The sequence below is a fragment of the Lissotriton helveticus genome, chromosome 2_1 (assembly GCF_964261635.1).
Source record: "Lissotriton helveticus chromosome 2_1, aLisHel1.1, whole genome shotgun sequence".
Lineage (NCBI taxonomy): Eukaryota > Metazoa > Chordata > Amphibia > Caudata > Salamandridae > Lissotriton > Lissotriton helveticus.
The window spans coordinates 250,944,254-250,963,930 of record NC_136059.1 but is presented as its reverse complement, the minus strand read 5'-3'; the positions used below and the strand labels follow the sequence as shown (position 1 = coordinate 250,963,930).

The 19,677-nt window shown below is 39.7% G+C and overlaps 1 protein-coding gene across 1 annotated transcript in view; it reads left to right on the top strand.

Annotated features, from left to right (window-relative positions):
- The window catches only part of HDHD2 (haloacid dehalogenase like hydrolase domain containing 2), a 207,010-nt gene that overhangs the window by 95,851 nt on the left and 91,482 nt on the right, over nt 1–19,677 (top strand). Inside the window, exon 2 of the mRNA XM_078674773.1 lies at nt 18,790–18,911. Within this exon, the coding sequence (XP_078530899.1) occupies nt 18,811–18,911 (101 nt within the window). The 5' untranslated portion in view covers nt 18,790–18,810. The remainder of the gene's footprint in view (nt 1–18,789; nt 18,912–19,677) is intronic.

Below are 19,677 nucleotides of genomic sequence, written 5' to 3'. Positions count from 1 at the left end.
TGCAGTGCAAGATTTACCGCATGTTGCCTTGCTTGTCCTGTGATGAGATATATGCCAAGAAATGAACTCCTAAGGAGGTGGTGGAAATGTTATGCCTTGCAACGAATGTAAAAGATTGTTTTCAAAATATTTAGATGTTTAGTGATCATGTTAGTTGTACTTAAACAATTGAGACATGATTATTCATTCCATGTGTTGTTTCTATTCCTCATGGCATTTTATTGTTAGGCATCCATCACCTACTTACAGAAAAGTCTTTCTCGTAGAATACTACACATTTGGGGTTGGGCTGACACTCTGCAACTTCGAAAATAAATAACAGAAAGCCAAGCACCATTGTCTTCATTGAATACATTTGTAATGGTATGTGATAGGATAACAAGGAGTGTATGACATTCCCACAATTATTACTTGCTGAACTGTCACAACTTTAGAGGGGAGAATCGAGTTAGCTGACCTAAGGGAACAAAGCCTTAGCAATGGTTAATGGGGTGTGATAGAGTGAAACAATCGAAGAAACTAAATTATCCCCAAACAAATAGTTGCTGTAGTGTTTGATAATTTAAAAATGCGAACTCCAAGGTGGGTGATAAAGTTAGTCCAATTAAAAGGGCATGATGCTCAAAATTGCGAGCTCCAAGGTAGGTGGGCGATTTTGTTAGCCCAATAAAAGGGCATGATACCGCTCATTGGACTAAATGACAATAATATTTCAGAGAGGGACAATGCATAAGCTTTTGAAGTAGGAGAGTGTTGTAAATTCATACTTAGCTCTATATGGCTTCTTGGTGTCTTTAGATGTGTTGTAAATTCATACTTAGCTCTATATGGCTTCTTGGTGTCTTTAGTCCTTTCTTTGTGTTTCTATCTTCTTACCTAGCTGTGTTCTATCTGGTGTGTTGGGATTCTAGCCCTGGCAGTTGGTCTGGTCAGCTGTGGGGTTTTACTGCTCTGCTGTCCTTATCTTGTCTAACCTAATAAATACATCTTAATCACCTGAAGACGTGTCCTGCTGCTTACTTAATTCTATTTACAACAGAGAGACAACATTAGCGCAAGGATACCGTCCTGGGCGATAGTGTGCTTTACAAATACTCATAACATTATCAACTGGTGTCCCATATGTTGAAGATCAGTGCCTTCCACCAATTCTGGGTGTGTGCGGCATTACATATATGCCAACTAACATGCATTTTTACTCTGACTGCTTACCGAGACTACGGTGGGGCATCTGAAAATAAACTTTTCCCAAATATGCAAAGACTTGAGTTAAAATAGTAAATAGTAATCAGACCACCCTTTACTTAGTAACGCTGCTTTCTTCATGCACAGTAAAGAAGCTTTTATGTATCTTCATCACATGGACCAGAACTTGAAAGGAATGAAAAGTCTAAGCTATAGCACATAGCAGTAAAAAGACACTTTTTACTTTCACTCCAATATATCCTTAGGTAAAACCCAGCTCGTTCAGTTGCGGATGAAGACAAAACGCAGTTCCCTGTGTTCTAGTAGAGTGCATGCAAGAGTTTTAAGACTACCCAGCACAGTGTCAGAGCTATGGTCACCCAAAAGAGATGCTCCCCTCCAGACCTACACTCATGGGAATTACATTAGAACATATCTATCATTCTATCCACTTATCCATCCATCCATCCATCTATCTATCTATCTCTCTACCTTTCTTCAATCTGTCTATCTCTTTGTCTCTCTGCTGGTCTATCAATCTATATATATCCTCTTGATTTGAATGTGTTTTCCCTGGTATGTATGTATCTTGATGTTAAAACATAAGCTAAGAAATATGCAATATCGAATATCCTCACAAACAGATTCCTTTGGCTCTGTGCCCCAGGCTTGTCCTTGACTAGGATATCTGTATCTCTTTTGATAAAGGCAGATAAAGTTTTAGGTTCCATGTTTATCCATTTACCTTGTACCCTGAGAACTGGTGTAACAAGTGGCTGATGCCAGGCAGAGATTAACTTTCCTAATCAGTATAGATAAAAGTGAAGATTATGGACCTGTTGTTAACGCCCTGTCATTCTCCCCCTCGCTGACATTATGAAATATGAGAAATCGTTAGCTCTTTGGACAGACTCCATGTTTCTTGATGCATTTTAAGTACACTTTGCGAACAACTGGAGTTACCAGGAAGTGCATATGCACTTTATTGTGTTTGGCATTAAGGGACATTGGATGAATGAATTATAAGATCATTTGTTTGATTCCTAGCTGATGAACGGCCCGGTATCATCCCATAAATGTGCTTCCGAGGTTCTACAAGAAAGTGCCCTAAAACTGTGGCATTCCTGTCTGTCAGATGAATGGCGTTGCCTATATATTCTCCTTTGTTCTCTGGTGGATCCTCCAGCCTGTATTTTTCCTAACTCTCACTAGAAAATATACAACACGCTGCCGAGGTACTTGTAACTAACCTCAATTATCACAGTTGGATATGAAAAAGTTAGCATATGAGGGTGCCACACATGCAACCATAGCTGTACAAACTGTCATCAAGCCTGGAACTAGTTCATTAGGAACTCTGTGTCAACTGCATTGTACCTATATTTTGTTTTGACTGTATCTGTCATTTCTGATTTCAAATATGTTGATTAGGTTGTATTAGCATATGCATATACAGCATATTGTAATTTTTTTATCACAGCATATTATTTGCATATTTTCATGCAACATATTATTAATTGAAAGATATTTGCATTTGGTCCCATATGCATCGTTGTCAATTGCGGTTCTATAGTTACTTGCAAAATGTTTCACTGCTCTACACAGGCCTTCACCCAGGAACTCATAGTCTTACATTGTAATTTGTCTACATTATAATACTAATTAAACTCTTAAACCAATGCAAGATGATCTGCCGGAATGGCGAGAGATGATGGAGATCCTAACATATCCTGAACATGCCAAACCTCACAAACCTTATAATACTTTACTCGTATGGATGTTAAGTTGTGTATGTATTCAGATCAGAGGTTGGTTATATATGTGTTTGCGATTGTGTTTTTGTCCGCATTGCTGGTTTACGGTCTTTCAAGATATTATTGTACAATTGTGTTTTCTCTTTGAAATGCGTTTTAAAAACTATTAAAACAAAAACTTAACTTTAGCCATCTTGTCCAGCTGTGTATAGATGGACGAGGATATTTATTTGTGCATCTTGTACCGCGCAAACTAAAACCCGGAGGTGTCAAGGCGCCTACCAAAAAAGAATCAGAAAGCAGGACGCAACTACTCATACGCTTGTACAAAGAGGCGTGTTTTGAGGGCAGCTCTAAAGGTCTGGAGGGAGGGAAGGGACCTTATCTCCAATGGAAGATCATTCCACCATTTTGGAGCCAATGGATATCTAAAATGATGTTAGATTTCTGTTTTTAAATTATTATTTTTCCTTTTTATGTTGATATCGTATTTGCAACTGTCCGGCTGTCTCACGCTATAAATAGAGGACTTTATTCAGGGGTACTCCTGGAGTATAAAGTATTTTGTTCCATAGCATGACCCACTCTGTATGTATGTTTTACTAACCCAGTGAGTCAAATTGTCACTGAAGGGTGGCACTATAGATATTATTAATGTTTTAATTTCACTATTTATGGTATTCATGTTGTTTTAGTTAAGGGATATCACCAGTTCTAGTATTTCTTCCTACTGTCTCGATATGGGTATCTTTCTTAGCCTTTCCATTTATTCACTGTGAAGCCCACTTCTTTAACTCCGGTTGCCGTCACCCTTTGTAGACGGTGCAGTATTTGCTTTCCACTTCATGGTAATCTTTCTTTTAGCTAGCAACTCAGCAAGGTGTATACATCTGGACACTGTTTTGCATTTGTTGGGTGGGCAGATGGCTCTGATAAGCAACTTTTGCATTAAGTAAGCTTTATCTGTTTGAGCCCTATGTCCGAAAATGTGTGACTTTGGGTCCGTTATCTGCAATGTGTGGGATGTCTCACAGCATTTGCCAGAATCCAGCCTGTGCCAAACCATAGCAGAGGCATTTTGATGTAGTAACTGTATATATCTCATCAATAGTCTTGGGTAACAGGTGTGCTCTACCCAGAACATTAAACTGAATGTATTTGAATGATGCATACCTGAGACCATCGTGGGGCTGTGCTCGGGTTTTTACTTATTCTTGTCATTAAGACTCCTGTTCAGATCCTCTTCCCATGCTCCTCTGTTACCGCCTCTAGCAGAGTCTTATATATCCATGTTATCCAGCGCCTGCCATTATCAGTGATGTACGTTTTGTATATAATCTTGTGTGTTGTGGCTCAAATTAACCTGTTTGCACCCTCCCCCCATGAAGTGGGAGGAAAACTGATCCATAGTGTAAGCAGGCAGTCCTACGTTCCCTTTTTATCCTAGGGATTATTATTATTATTATTTATTTTATTAGGACGGAACGTGGTCTATCCTCATAACTAGATATGAAAAGTGTAGTTGTCTTTAGGAGAAACTCAAGTAAACGTATCATGTATACATATAATATTATAGGTGCTGCCATTTAATAAATAGCAAACAAGTTGAAGAATTCCTGTTGTAATTTTTTAAGTGCACAATTCTTCTGAAACCTTAAGGAATGTATCCCTAGCCATTAGGTGTTGTTCAGCCTCTGTTCATAAAACAGCACTTTGCCATCTTGCCCTCAACAGTTCCCTTCCCACTGAACTGTTTTGCGACAGCCTCTTCCAAGCAGATTTGTTTTTATAGGACAAATCAACTTTTTCCTATCCTTCTTTGTGGACTTATGCTGGGCCAACACCCAAACTTTGTTGCATCTGGGAGAACATGCTCATCATACTGCATTCCCTTTGTAAAGCTGTTGTAAGTGAGTCACAAGATGGATTGGCTGTGTGGGGCAAAACCCCAACCCAGACCAGCTCCAGCAGCCGCAGGTGTCAGTTATGTTATGGCTCTGATTATGTTATGGTTAGGTGTATTTGTTAGTGTGTTAGGCCCTTAAAGCAAGGAAAACTGCATTAAACAAGGAGGCCATTGACTCACTCTGTGAGGCTTCAAAGTCAAAAAACTCCGCTGCATTTTGGAAAGTAATCAACACCCCTTTTCCCTACGAAACCCATAAGGCGCGATTGGAGATCGCTATTACTGAAGACAATTGGGTGGACCATTTCTCTAATCTTTACAAAGCACAGGTTGACCCTCATAGTAGCGATTCACAGACTAGCTGGGCCTTGGAATCAGGTATAAACCTGGTTGTCTCACTTGACGAGGTAATGCTTGCTCTAAGAGCTACTAAACGAGGAAAGGCAGCAGGTCCTGACGGGATCCCCGCGGATATATTTAAAGAAAACCCTGAAATCTGGGGTCCTTTGTTGGTACAACTTTTTAATGCGACACTATCAAGGGGGCCAAAGGAGTCTTGGTTTACTTCAGTCATTGTTCCCATTTATAAGAAGGGTGACAGAAACAGTTGCGCCTGTTATAGGCCCATCTCCCTTCTTGATTCTTCAATCAAAATCCTGGGTCGAATAGTGCTGGCAAGACTCCAAAGCTGGGCGGAGGAAAACGAAATCATGAGTGACCTCCAATTTGGTTTCCAAAAAGGGATTGGCACAATCGAACAAGGCTTAAATTTGATGCTACTGCAACACAAATATATAAGGATCAAGTCGGAACGCTTGTATTTTACTTTTGTGGACCTTTCATCAGCGTTCGACTGTGTGTCGCACACCAAATTATGGGCAGTTATGAAAACTTTGGGGGTGGACACGATTATCATCTCCTTCTTGAGGGAATTGTACTGTGGAGCCACAGCTTCTGTTCGCTACGGCAGGGGGGGCGAATGCTCCAGACAATTTAGTGTGGGCCGTGGAGTGCGCCAAGGATGCGTTTTAGCACCATTTCTATTCCTGCTTTACATTAATGGGCTTGAGCATCACCTGCTGCATGAGTGTGGGGATATGCCCAGAGTGGGGAGGAGGGCAATCCCCGCACTGATGTATGAGGATGATGCCGTGCTTATGGCACGCACTCCCCGGGCTCTGCAAAAACTAGTAGTAAGCTTCGAGAATTTTATGCTTAATCTAGACCTGCTAGTTAATTGTAGCAAAACTTTTACAATGAACTGTGGTCCCAAATCAGGTAAACCGATGAAACGAATGATTTTAAACAACGTTCCACTAGACAATACCCAAACTTTTTCGTATTTAGGTATTTTATTCCATGAGTCAGGTTCCTGGACAAGTGCCATCAAGGCGAGAACCCTTTTATTTATGAAAACTATCATGGCTTTAAAGAACTTTGTAAGAAAAATGGGCAGGAAGCCGATAAAAGAAATGATAACCATTTACAAAGCAACATGTGTGTCGGTGGCTATGTACGGCTCAGGATTGTGGGGGTACTCAAATGTTGATCCAATTCAGGTTGTTGAAAACAAATTTCTGAGGGAAGTCCTTGCTGTTCCACAGTGTGTGGCCACTTTTAATTGTCACGCTGAACTTGCCCTGTCTCACATAACTGACATTATTAAAATTCAACCCATCCTGTTGTGGCACAGGGTATGGACTACAAATGAATGTGTTATGAACCGGGCTCTATTACAGGGCACCCTCAATTTGGATCACGCGGAGAGATCACAATGGTTGGGCTATGTTAAGGGCTTTTTTTTGACTGAGATTGGGTGCTATTCTTATTACTCGGACCCATCAACAATGGATAGCACCTCAAGGCGCTCACTGAAGGCCCGCTGCCTGGTCCATCTTGAAGCTAAAAGGAGGAGAGTTGAATCCCTAAAACATTCAGTACAGTCACATCTCCTGACCTTATGCGAGGTTAAGTCTGTACAGCCATATCTATCCCTGCCCATGACAAACTATGATCGTTTTCTTTTAACTCGATTCAGATTTTGTATATTTTTTAGATTGGTGTCACTTCCAAAAATGAACTCATGGACTCGTACTTTGCCTTTCTGCCCATGCGATGTCACCTCGCAACAATCGGACATCCATATTCTTTTCTTTTGCAGATTCTATAGTGCCTTACGCAGAGAAATTATAATTCCCTTTTTAAAAGAAATGAACTTTACCAGATGTCGCCCAGCCTTTCTAGAACTCCAGAGAATGGACACGGTTTTATCTGTATCTGTGGTTTTAAAATTTTTAAAGAGTGTCCTTAAATTACGGAAATATATGATAACAGAGATCTGATAAATGTCTAGTTCTCTTTCCGTTTTTAGTATCTGTCTTTTTGGTCCTCGTTATTGAACTTACTCTAAGAGCTGTAATTATTGTAATTTGTTTTGATGTTTGTTTCTTTCTTGGTTATCTGTTTTTAACCGAATAAAGATCATTGAATCTGAATCTGAATCTAGTGTGTTTTTCTCCCAAGAGGGTATCCTGACGTTGCAGCTGCAGTACGAGCCTGGGCTAGGACTAGCGCATGGGTTTTTCAACAGCCAAGTCTTCAGCTTCATGCAGAATTCAAGAATTGTGGCTCTGATGTGTAACTGCAGGTTGTGCTGGGCTTTTGGTGTGTTGTAGGAGAAGGCTCAACCACCAGTTCTGACTCCGTGTGTGCATGGGATGTGTGCAAGAAGGAGTCCGGATGAGCGTAGGTGTCTGGTAGGTTTGTGAAATGAAATTTGTCTATTGCTGTGGGCTGGGCCTGTGTTGTGGAGAGCTTTGAAGGTGTGTGAGGAGTTTGAATTGAGCTTGTTTGTGTATTGAAACCAGAGGATCTATCTCCAGGAGGTGGGGTGTGGTGAGCATACTGCATGGAAGGTTGAGTTTGATCCTTGGTGCTGCGTATTCAGTATTCAAAGGCTAACCTAGCAGAGTCTATGGTAATATTCCTTGACCATTATTCAAACAAGCTACTCATGCATATCTTAAAACCGATTAATTAAAATTCAGTTTATTTGAATTGTATTAGTGGTCTGTATCGTGCACCGATTTAGACATCAGGATCAGAGGAACATTGCACACAACAGCAGATATATTTGGGTGGACAAGTAGGTTGCAGAACTCTTTTAGGGATGCTTATGTAGGAAGGCAAGCGCGCGCTTTGTGAACAAATGATGGACCTGTCATCAGGATCTGGGAGGTGAAACCAATGGAGTGGCACTTGGGGAAACATTGTCGGGAGGTACCTAGGTATAGTGAAGTGAGTCATGCAACCTTTTATTTAGACTTAAAAGAACGTCTTACTGTAGAGTATTTCCTTGAAAAAGGTTTGGTTCCTCTTTGGTTTTCAGTGGCAGAAGTAGCATGTATTGCTTGAGATTTTCATGCTGTTTGTAATACATCTTATTCTTCTGGAAGGCCTTGTAGCTCATGCATTAATATTTGAGGTGATCCTGCGGAAAACCTCACAGCGTTCCAGGTTAGGGATGAAACAGATTTCCCTTGGTTAGGGACTAGCCATATCACTGTATTCATTGCACACTTTAGTAGTACTAGGATAGCTGGCATCAGAGAGGCCAGATTTACTACAGATGTGCGAAACACACATGTGATGTTCCCCGACATAAAAATATGTAATGATGGGGATGTCATAAGAACGGACATTCACGTTAAAGTCACAGATAGAAATAACATATAACATGCACCCGGCATTCATCCAAAAAACATCAAAAAATCTATCTTTCATCTTGTATGTTTTTAAGACTTCGGAGAATTTTTTCTGATTGCAGTACTTATAAACTCCAGGAAGAAGAACTGCACAGGAGGTTTCTAGAGCAAAGGCTCAACAAAGAACCACTGATTAAAGCTAGAAATAAAATGTGAATGATCGACTAATGAATGATTTTACAGCTTGCGAGTAAGATTATACTGATACTTCCTTATACAACGAAATTTGACAGTATCATAGGAACTATTAAACATTAGAATGATAGCTTGATAATTGATTTGAACTTTTACCAAATAAAGTGATAAAAGGATTGAAGTCATTCTTTTTCCATTGGGGTGGGCCTTCTCTGAAACCGAGATTTGACATTTCCTTAAGTCATCTGCGAGTAGCTATTCTTATTATAAAGTATATCACTTGGTAACCATGTGACAGATAGGACAGGCCTGCTGGGGTGCTCAGCACTTCTATGATCTTTGTTATGTTGGTGAATCCCCGGTGTTGCAGCATGTGCCTCACATTGTAGCAATTGCACTTTCCACCAGTTGGGACACACCTTCATGTCATTCCAGTCAGACAGCCCAGCCAAAACCATCAGCCATCCTTCGAGCTGATGCCCAGAAGCACATCATGAAAGTGCCATCAGTGAACCCAGCGTGTTGAAATATCCGCTGAACGTCCATTTTAAAACATTCACACAAATGTACATATGACAATTGACAATGAAAGAAACGCACTGATATATTTTAATGTGCTACAAGCAATTTGTAAGCCCTATCTCTAAATGTATACAGTTAGTAATGTTCAGGATAACAATTAGATTAACAAATGTACAGTGGCATTGAGAGGAGTACATTGTTGTACAGTGTTGTGCTATACAGTTGCGATATAGTGTGGCACAGTGGAGGGGCCCAGGTTGTTGTTGAGTGGAGAATAGTGTTGTTGAGCAGAGTTAGGGAGTGGTTTAGAGTATAGTTGGGTAGAGTGTAGTGGCATAGAATGGACTAGAGTGGAGTCGCATACAGTGCAATAGCATAGAGTGGTGTGGCGTAGAGTGGGGTAGACTGGAGCGGGGTAGATTAGATGGGGTAGAGTGGAGTAAGGTACAGTGGAATAGTGTAGAGTACAGTGTTGTAGAGTGGAGTGGCGTTGACTGCAGTAGCGTAGAGTGGAAGAGGCATACAGTGTAATATCTACAGCGAAGGGCTGTAGAGTGGCGTAGTATAGAGTGAAGTGGGTTAGAGTGGAGTGGTGTACAGTGGAATAACGTAAAGTGGGTTGGTGAACAGGGGAGTGATGTAGTGTGGAGTGTGGAGTGACGTAGAGTGGAATAGCATACCTTGGATTGATACAGAGTGGAATAACGTTGAGTGTTGCTGGCATACAGTAGAGTGGACATAGAGTGGTGTGGTATATAGTGGAATAGTGCAGAGTACAGTGGAATAGTGTAGAGTGTAGTAGGATAGCGTGGATTGGTGTAGAGTGGAGTGGCAGAGTGGAGCGCCGTAGAATGGAGTGATGTATAGTGTAATAGCATACAGTGGATTGTCGTAGAGTGGAGTGGTGTACATTGGAATACCGTATACAGTGGTGTACACTGAAGTGGCGTACAGTGGAGTGGCTTAGAGTGAAATAGCATGTAGTGTCGTAGAGTAAAGTTGCCTACAGTGGAGTAGCGTAGAGTAGAGTAGAGGGGTGTACACTGGATAGTTATAAAATTAGAGTGTAGTGCCATAGAATGAAGTGGCGTACAGTGGAGTGGAGTGATGCAGAGTGGAATGGCATATAGTGAAGTGTGGTAATTGAAACAGACATATCGTGAACATTATTAGGTGAAAATGGTCATTTTTGGTAGTATGTGTGAATAGTGTAAGTAGTGTTAAAGATATGCGTTTTAAAATACTTAGTTATATATTGTGCTGCATTATGCTGCAGTAAGTTGGTGGTATACCGCGTTACATGTGCATAATTAGGCAATATGTGATTAGCTAATGGCTGTATTTATCAAATGTAAAAGGCAGCCGTGCCGTTTTCAGCTGTGTTTAGCTACGTCCTGTCTTTCGCTGCTTTCTGGGTTATTGTCTTAGGTATAGGTAAGCAGTAGGTGTTGTTGTCCCTACTTATTTCCACTTTATTAAAGTGTTAATAGGTAGAGAAATGTATTTATAATTGTCTATATATTTTCACAGCAGTTTAGGGAGAGATGTGCATTTTTTTAAGTAGAGCGTTAATTTGTCTTTATTACTGCACTACTCCATAGACTTTTTTGTGAAGATTTAAATGTGTTAAGAATAGAAATGAAAAATATCCGTTACTACAGTGTTTTAAAAACATTTTAACATACTTTTTTACATTGATTTTAGGAACAGCAGTAATTCCGAGCAGTACCGCGGTACTCTGTACATTTAAAAAATATATATATATTAAAACGTATAAATATTTTGCACTACCTATTACTACTTGGATAAAATAGTAACAGGTAGGGGACAATTATCAAACCTAATACTGGTCTATATCTAAGGATGAAATGCAGAACACAACCAAAGTCATTAGCCAATTATAATAATGCCTTGTCATCGCTATGTACCACGGTACTGCCTTGAAATACAATTACATTTCTCAACAATATCAGAAGAACAGATATCACTAATTTAAAATGCCTTATAATTAAAAAAATACTTACCTTACTTACCTGTAGTACCCAATAGGATAATCTGCGTACCATAATATGTAATCCTGACAAATTTCATGTAAATCCATTCAGCCGTTTTCGCGCTATGCAAGATACAAAAGTCTATGGAAAATGTGTTGGTGGAAAAACACTTTGTGGGACCCACTTTGACTAATCTACGCTAAACCTCTAAACTTCCCATCTTTCGCCAATGTAGGAACGTTTGATCGAGATTCGTCTAACGGGGCAAATATATATATATATATATATATATATATATATATATATATATATATATATATTTACTATGCAGGGGGTCGTGCTCACGAAGGACTTATGGTGCGGCAGCCACAAGTATCAAACTTCCTCACCCCACTGCGGTTTTTAATTTTAGCATGCTGTTGAAGGACGGACTCACTTGAGTTAAACAATGCAACCACAAGTACCAAGATGCAACGTAACCGGCAACTCCCACTAGGGCGGGGACTATCAGATTAAATATGTTTGCTGTAGCCGGTCTTTGCAAAATGCTATTGCCCAAGAAGAAGAGTCAGCATGACTCGAAACGCGTCGGCATGAGATGGTTGTTTTTCACTGAATCTGCCTGCAGCCTTCCTGAATAAACGCACGTTATTTAACCTACCTGTGTGAGGCTCGTCCAAGCTTTGGCGAACTTTGTGTGATTTGATATAGATATATATATGTATATATTACCTACTGGTGATAGCCAGTAGGTATATATAGTTAGGACCTAGCTACCATAGGAAATCCGCAACATTCTATTGGGAATAACTTTGGCGCCGGTTGAGGAATTTGCGTGTAATTTTCCAACATTTTGGCCAACTCCGCTGCGCTCCTTCCCTGAAAGTTTTGGGGAGATTCGTGAAGTGGAGGCTGAGAAAAAAGGGGGGTCTTAAAACGTGTTTTCCCCATGTTAATTTCCATAGGACGTTCTGACAAGGCTACAGCCCGAACCGCTGAACGGAATTACACCAAACTTGGCAAAATTGTAGGGACTGGTACGCAGAAGTGCCTTTGCTATATTTGGTGAAAATTGCTCCAGTGGTTTATATGAAAATTAACTTCAAAAACACATATATATCTGGGCGGAGCCTAACCACACATCTCATCGTGAGATCTGATTGGCTTTCAGCACTTCATCCAAGAAGTGTTGGCAGCCATCTTGGGACCAATATACATGATAGCACCTCATTAAAAAGCATTGTAGTTAATAGAGGGTTTTAGGACTTTAGTTACATTATAAATCATTTTTTGATGGTACCATACTCATTTTAGGAATTGTGGTGTGTTCTAAGGTGATTTTACCATGTGAAAAAGCCTTCTGCTGGGATATCATGAATCATGTTTGAAAGAAAACTATTATCTCATGCTTTTCCCACAGTGGTTTGGAAGGGGATCTATAAGCTAAACTGAAAGCATATTTTCTGTAAATTCACATTATCTTTCTCAGTCATGTGAGAATGAAGTCTCACATTCTCAGTAAAACATGTACATCCAACAAGGACAGAGACTGTCAGTTGATTCCTTTGTGTTCTACTGCAGCCTCCTAGAGTGTTCTAAAGAACAACTAGAGTGCTAACAGTCCTACTTATTACAAAAGTATGGCACACCTGAAGCCATCTTGATTGGAATAAAGTGGTAACTCTTAAAACATTTAATTTAAAAAGGAACAAAATGAGGGGGTATATTTTGCCATAGAAAGTATGATTAGTGCTGCAGAAAGAAAAATTAGGGCACATTTTGAGTGACTTCCCAAATCCTCTTCTATTTCATTAAAACATTCTGACATGCAGTCTCCCAAGATGGCCACCAGAGGCAAAAGAGCCCAAATGTAGCCCAAATATCACCCAGATGTAGCCCAAGTATAGCCCAATGACAGAATGTCCCAGAGTGTTCTAAAGAACAACTAGAGCGCTAACAGTCTTACTTATGACAAAAGTATGGCACACCAGAAGCCATCTTGATTGGAATGAAGTGGTAAGTCTGAAAACATTTAATTTAAAAAGGAACAAAATGAGGGGGTTCATTTTGCCATAGAAATAGAAAGTATGATTTGCAGCAGACTTTCCTGGTGAGCAGTAGCTTTACTACAGTGATCTAATGAGCAACTAGAGTGCTAACATTCAGAATTTATGGCAAATGTGTGACACATCTGAATGCCTTCTTGATGGAACCAAAGTAAACAAGCATTGAAAATGCAATAGATCTCGCCCTCGTTTAAGTTAACGCCATTCTGTTTGTAATGAGGTGGCTTTTTAGCTTTGCTTTTATTAGTGTTTTTAAAACTTTCATGTAAATAACATCCATATGTATGCATATATGTATATGTATGCATGCATTTATATTTGTATTTATATAGATATGCAGATTATATATGTTTATATATGTATGTATATATATATATATACACATACATAAATGCATATGTATATATATATGCATTTATATATGTGTATATGTGTGCGTGTAGAGAGAGGTAGGGAGGTAGAGGTGTATAAAGGTAGAGGTAGAGAGGTAGAGACTAGTAGAGAAAAAAGTAGAGAGAGGTAGATAGGTAGAGAGAAGAGAGTGAGTAATAGAATAGAGAGTGAGTAGTAGAGAGCAGTAGAAAGGGTAGCAGAGAGGGAGTAGTAGAGAGTAGTAGAGTGAATAGTAGAGCGAGTAGTAGAGAGTAGTAGAGAGTGAGTAGTAGAGAGTAAGTAGTAGAGTGAGTAGTAGAGAGCAGTAGAGAGTGAGTAGTAGAGAGTAATAAAGAGTGAGTAGTAGAGAGTAGTAGAGGGTGAGTAGCAGAGAGAGAGAATAGTAGAGAGTAGTAGAGAGTAGTAGAGAGAGTAGTAGAGTGAGTAGTAGAGAGTAGTAGAGAGTGAGTAGTAGAAAGTAGTAGAGAGAGAGTAGTAGAGAGTGAGTAGTAGAGAGTAGTAGAGAGTGAGAAGTAGAGAGTGAGTAGTAGAGAGTAGTAGATAGTGAGTAGTAGAGAGAGAGTAGTAGAGAGTGAGTAGTAGAGAGTAGAGAGTAGTAGAGAGTGAGTAGTAGAGAGTAGTAGAGTGAGAAGTAGAGAGTGAGTAGTAGAGAGTAGTAGATAGTGAGTAGTAGAGAGAGAGTAGTAGAGAGTGAGTAGTAGAGAGTAGAGAGTAGTAGAGAGTGAGTAGTAGAGAGTAGTAGATAGTGAGTAGTAGGGAGTGAGTAGTAGAGAGAGAGTAGTAGAGAGTAGTAGAGTAGTAGAGAATGAGTTGTAGAGAGTGAGTATTAGAGAGTAGTGGAGTAGTAGAGAGTAAGTAGTAGAGAGTAGTGGAGAATATTCCAAAGTTTGGCACAGCACCACTTGCACAATAAGTCCAATCAAATCATATCACTTAGAGTCCTTATTGAAGCGCTGAATCTTGGTGTATATTCAAATGTTTTTATTTTCCTTAAGTTTATGTACCACAGCCAACTGACGCGTTTCGTTCTGTACAACAGAACTTCTTCAGGGCGTTCTTATTTCCTTCAAGTTATGTCGGTATCCTGTTGTCACATAACTACATATTTCTTCCAAATGTTAGACGAGACGTAAGTACATTCTTATTCAAAGTGACTAGGTATCAATTTTACCCACACAATTCTGGCAGACTTGAGTAATTTATAGCATCCTCAAAGTCAGTCTTTCAAAAATTCCAAAGTATAGGACATGATAATCCAAATCCAAATGTTTCTCAAGAAAAGTCATTTTCAATCGTTTGGAATTTCGGCGTTTGGGCAGATATGACCCAGGGACCCCCAGTATGCAAGGTGAATTAGTTCCCCCTGTGCAAACGCGCCAGTGGCCTGCGTTGCAGAGAGGTGTAAAAAGAGGCATAGCCTCATTACACCTCTGTGCAATGCAGCCCCCTGGCGCATACTGGAGGTTCCAGGTGGGCTAGTTGGCCCCCAGGGACCCCCAGTATGCAAGGGGAATTAGTTCCCCCTCTTCAAACATGCACGGGGGCTGCGTTGCAGAGAGGTGTAAAAAGGGTGTGGCCTCATTACACCTCTCTGCAATGCAGCCCCCTGGCGCATACTGGAGGCTCCTGGTGGGCTAGTTGGCCCCCAGGGACCCCCAGTATGCAAGGGGAATTAGTTCCCCCTATGCAAACGCGCCAGGAGGCTGCGTTGCAGAGAGGTGTAACAAGGGGCATAGCCTCATTACACCTCTGCAATGCAGCCCCCTGGCGCAAACTGGAGGTTCAAGGTGGGCTAGTTGGCCCCCAGGGGCCCCCAGTATGCAAGGGGAATTAGTTCCCCCTCTTCAAACATGCACGGGGGCTGCACTGCAGAGAGGTGTAAAAAGGGGCGTGGCTTCATTACACCTCTCTGCAATGCAGTCCCCTGGCGCATACTGGAGATTCCTGGTGGGCTTTCAGGCCTTATATAGTTAGGAATTAGCATTTAAAAAACCATGCAAATTCACAGAAAAAACCATAGGTTTCAGGTCTTATATAGTTAGGAATTAGCATTTAAATAACCTTTGAAATTCACTGAAAAAACCATAGGTTTCAGGCCTTATATAGTTAGGAATTAACATTTAAAAAACCTTTAAAATTCACTCAAAAAACTATGTTTTAGGGGTGTTATAGTTAGCTGGACATTTCACTCATACAAAACCATTGAAATTGCTCCTATATAGTTAGTTGTACTAACTATATTTCGCGCACCCGCAATCCACTGCTGATGATGTCACATATTACATCATTCATGACATGGTCAGTGACATCACTGATGACATCATCCACGTGACAATCACATACACCTTTTCATACACTAGTAAAATCTTTCATCACTCTTTGTAAAATACAGAGTATCATATTTGAATCCATTGTTACAGCAATACAAGTATCTAAAAACCCACTCAGTGATTCATAGATGTATACACACATCTAATCACTTACCTGTAGATTCACTCATACATGCTGTCAATGAACAATATCAAAAATAATTATACACCTAAATCGACATTACACACCAGCACACATCCTATTCACATATGAAGTCATACTACTCACTTATGCAAACAATGGATCATTCTTACATATTTACTTAGCTACACATTTATACAAACACAACTTCATCTATTCATTTAGATAGAAAGTCATACTTAGTGAATTATAAAATCATTATTACAAGTATAAAGTTATCCATACAGTCACTCACACAATCATTGAGTCTTATGTATACTTATTAATATACAACAACTGACACATACACTGCCTTTTACTTTTCTAGTTTGTTGGACATGTACTATTGAGAAATATATTTGCTCATCACCACACCCATAAAGATATACACTCACCCAAACAACTGTTAGAACATGTAGTTTTAACTTCATATATCTAGTGAATCAACTATTCACACATCTGTGGGCAGTCACACCCCCCCCCCCACCAAACCACACACACATTCACTCTCCCATACAAATACTCAGTTAACTAATCAATAACTAATACAGACTTTCACATAGCTAGTAACCAACTGGAGAACCAGTTTACACAACAACTGACAAAGTGATGCAGATATTCAAACAGTTTAGTCACTATCCACTATATTTAGTGAGACACTATAAATTGGTCAAGTAAACAGCCAATTACACTGCTACTAAATCCTCCATCCAAATATTTATTTTTATATATCCACTCATTCTTCAATGCAAATTGCTATATATATAATGCATATTTAAATAACGAAGCAAACCACATTCACTGGATGATGTCATCAGTGATGTCATTTGAGATGTCATCAGTGATGTCACTGACCATGTCATGAATGATGTAATATGTGACATCATCAGCAGTGGATTGCGGGTGCGCGAAATATAGTTAGTACAACTATCTATATAGGAGCAATTTCAATGGTTTTGTATGAGTGAAATGTCCAGCTAACTATAATCCCCCTAAAACTTATAGTTTTTGGAGTGAATTTTAAAGGTTTTTTAAATGCTAATTCCTAACTATATAAGGCCTGAAACCTATGTTTTTTTCAGTGAATATATATATATATATATATAGATATATATGTAAATGTTTGTTTGTTCAAAATCGCAAATCTCCAAAAGTTCTTCCCCGATTGCTTTGAAATTTTGACAAAACGTTGGATTCGAATATCCACGTGTTTTTATTTACACAACGTTGGATTCCAATACGCGCGTGTCGAATAAATGCGTGTTTTTAATCGAAAGGCCGAACAGACACATACAAATGTCAATGTTAGTTTGTTCAAAATCTTAAATCTCCGAAAGTTCTTCACCGATTGCTTTTAAATTTTGACACAACGTTGGATTCGATTAAGCGCGTGGGTGGAGGGAGAGGGGAGGAGTTGGTTCACTTTGCAACATTAAGAAAGGACGCATAGAGACAATAGTCTACATATATTAGGATGGACAGTTGGTGTCAGGATGGCAGAACGGGACGTGGGTGGAGGGAAGGGGGAGGAGTTGGTTCACTTTGCAACATTAGCGCGTGTTTATAGATACACAACGTTGGATTAGAATACGCACGTGTACAATACGCGCGTGTTTTTAATCGAAAGGCCGAACAGACTCTCTCAATGTGGTTGCTGCGCAACAACTGCAAGGGACGCATAGAGACAATAGTCTACATATATTAGGATGGACAGTTGGTGTCAGGATGGCAGACGGAAGTGGGTGGAGGGAGGGGGGAGAAGTTGGTTCACTTTTCAACATTAGCGCTTGTTTATAGATACACAACGTTAGATTCGAATACGCGTGTGTACAATACGAAAGGCTGAACAGACCCTATCGATTTGCCTGCTGCGCAACAACTACAAGGGAGGCATAGAGACAATAGTCACAAAAACATATTGTATACCACAAGCATTGTGAAATTAAACATATTAGCCGGGTACGGCTAATTCTCACACACATATATATATGTATATATATATATATATATATATATAAATTAGCTGTGTACACACACACACACACAAAACACACACACACACACACACATCCCACCCCCTCCCCACACACACACAGTGTAATGTGCTATGGTAATTAGAACCCTTCTTGAATGTGGGGAACAGTTTAACTAAAACCAGGATGCAAGAGGCCATCATGAGAGTTGTTCCTGGTGTAAAGAAATTTGTAATATGTAGTCTGTGAAGCCGTTAACAGTGTTTTTCCCATGATAAGTTTGCTCTACTATGGTGATGAAGTGGAATTTGGCACCTGCTCTGTAGTAATAAATGTGAAACTGATGATGATTTGCTTACAATTCAGTCTTAACTATATTATCTCGGGACAGGGAAAAGCAGGGCTTAATTACATATCAGTTGCCAGTGTATGCATTATTTGGCAGCATTTATTCTCACTGCCATGGCGCATATATATATATATATATATATATACATTGTTTCACATGAAGGCTTTGCTATTTTACGATACATTTTGGAGCATATGTTATGACCATATTTTAATATGTGTTTTATTTAACAATTTTATTTTATATTTATGTCCTCAGTCTTTATGTGACAGGTTAAGAATGGCAGGTCGGCGGGCGTTGAAAGCTGTGCTGGTGGATTTAAGTGGCACGCTGCATGTTGAAGATTTGGCAGTTCCTGGCGCACAAGAAGCTCTTAAAAGGTGTGATTCCTATTTTTATTATCTTGTGGTATGTATGGGAAATTGTCAAAGTGATCAACTCTTCTATAGTAAATACAAGTAGCACTACTGGCTGACAGAGGCTTGATTTATAAAGTCTACTAAGTGAAGGTATATCATGTTTGACTGTGCTGAAAGGATCTTCTTTCAGACCTAATGCTCAGTAATTTCAATACAGAAGCAAAGCAAAAAACTTATTTGGAAAAGAGCAAAAGCTAAAACTGTGGATTTTTTAATAAAAATTCATTCCTACCCATTGAGCAGTACTGTGTACACTCTTTATGGGTAAAAGAACATGATACGTGTACTGTGCTGCTAGTGCCTGGCTCCACCTTCTTCATGCTTGGCCAAAGTCAATTCCACATGTGAGACACTGAAATGACATGCAGGCATGCAATCTCTCCAGCCCCCCTCAGCGGGCATCGCAGTTTGCAAAGGCTCGAAGAAAATGGGGCACACTTGGCCTCTTGTCTTGGTGGATATAGGACCACCTGATAACCCTATGTTATGTTTATGCACAAGTAAAGGAATTGCTTGTTTTTCTGACTGGAATAGTTGATAAATGCACACCCTACCTATAAATATATAGATTGTGTAAGTTTGCATTACAAGACAAACTGTTAAGAGCAGTTCTATTACATTATGCTGCTCAAATGTACCATTTTAGAGCGTTTTTGCTAATGGTACCTACAGGTCATTCTGGTACATACTTCTTTAAAATCATCACTGAAGCACACTTCACAAAACC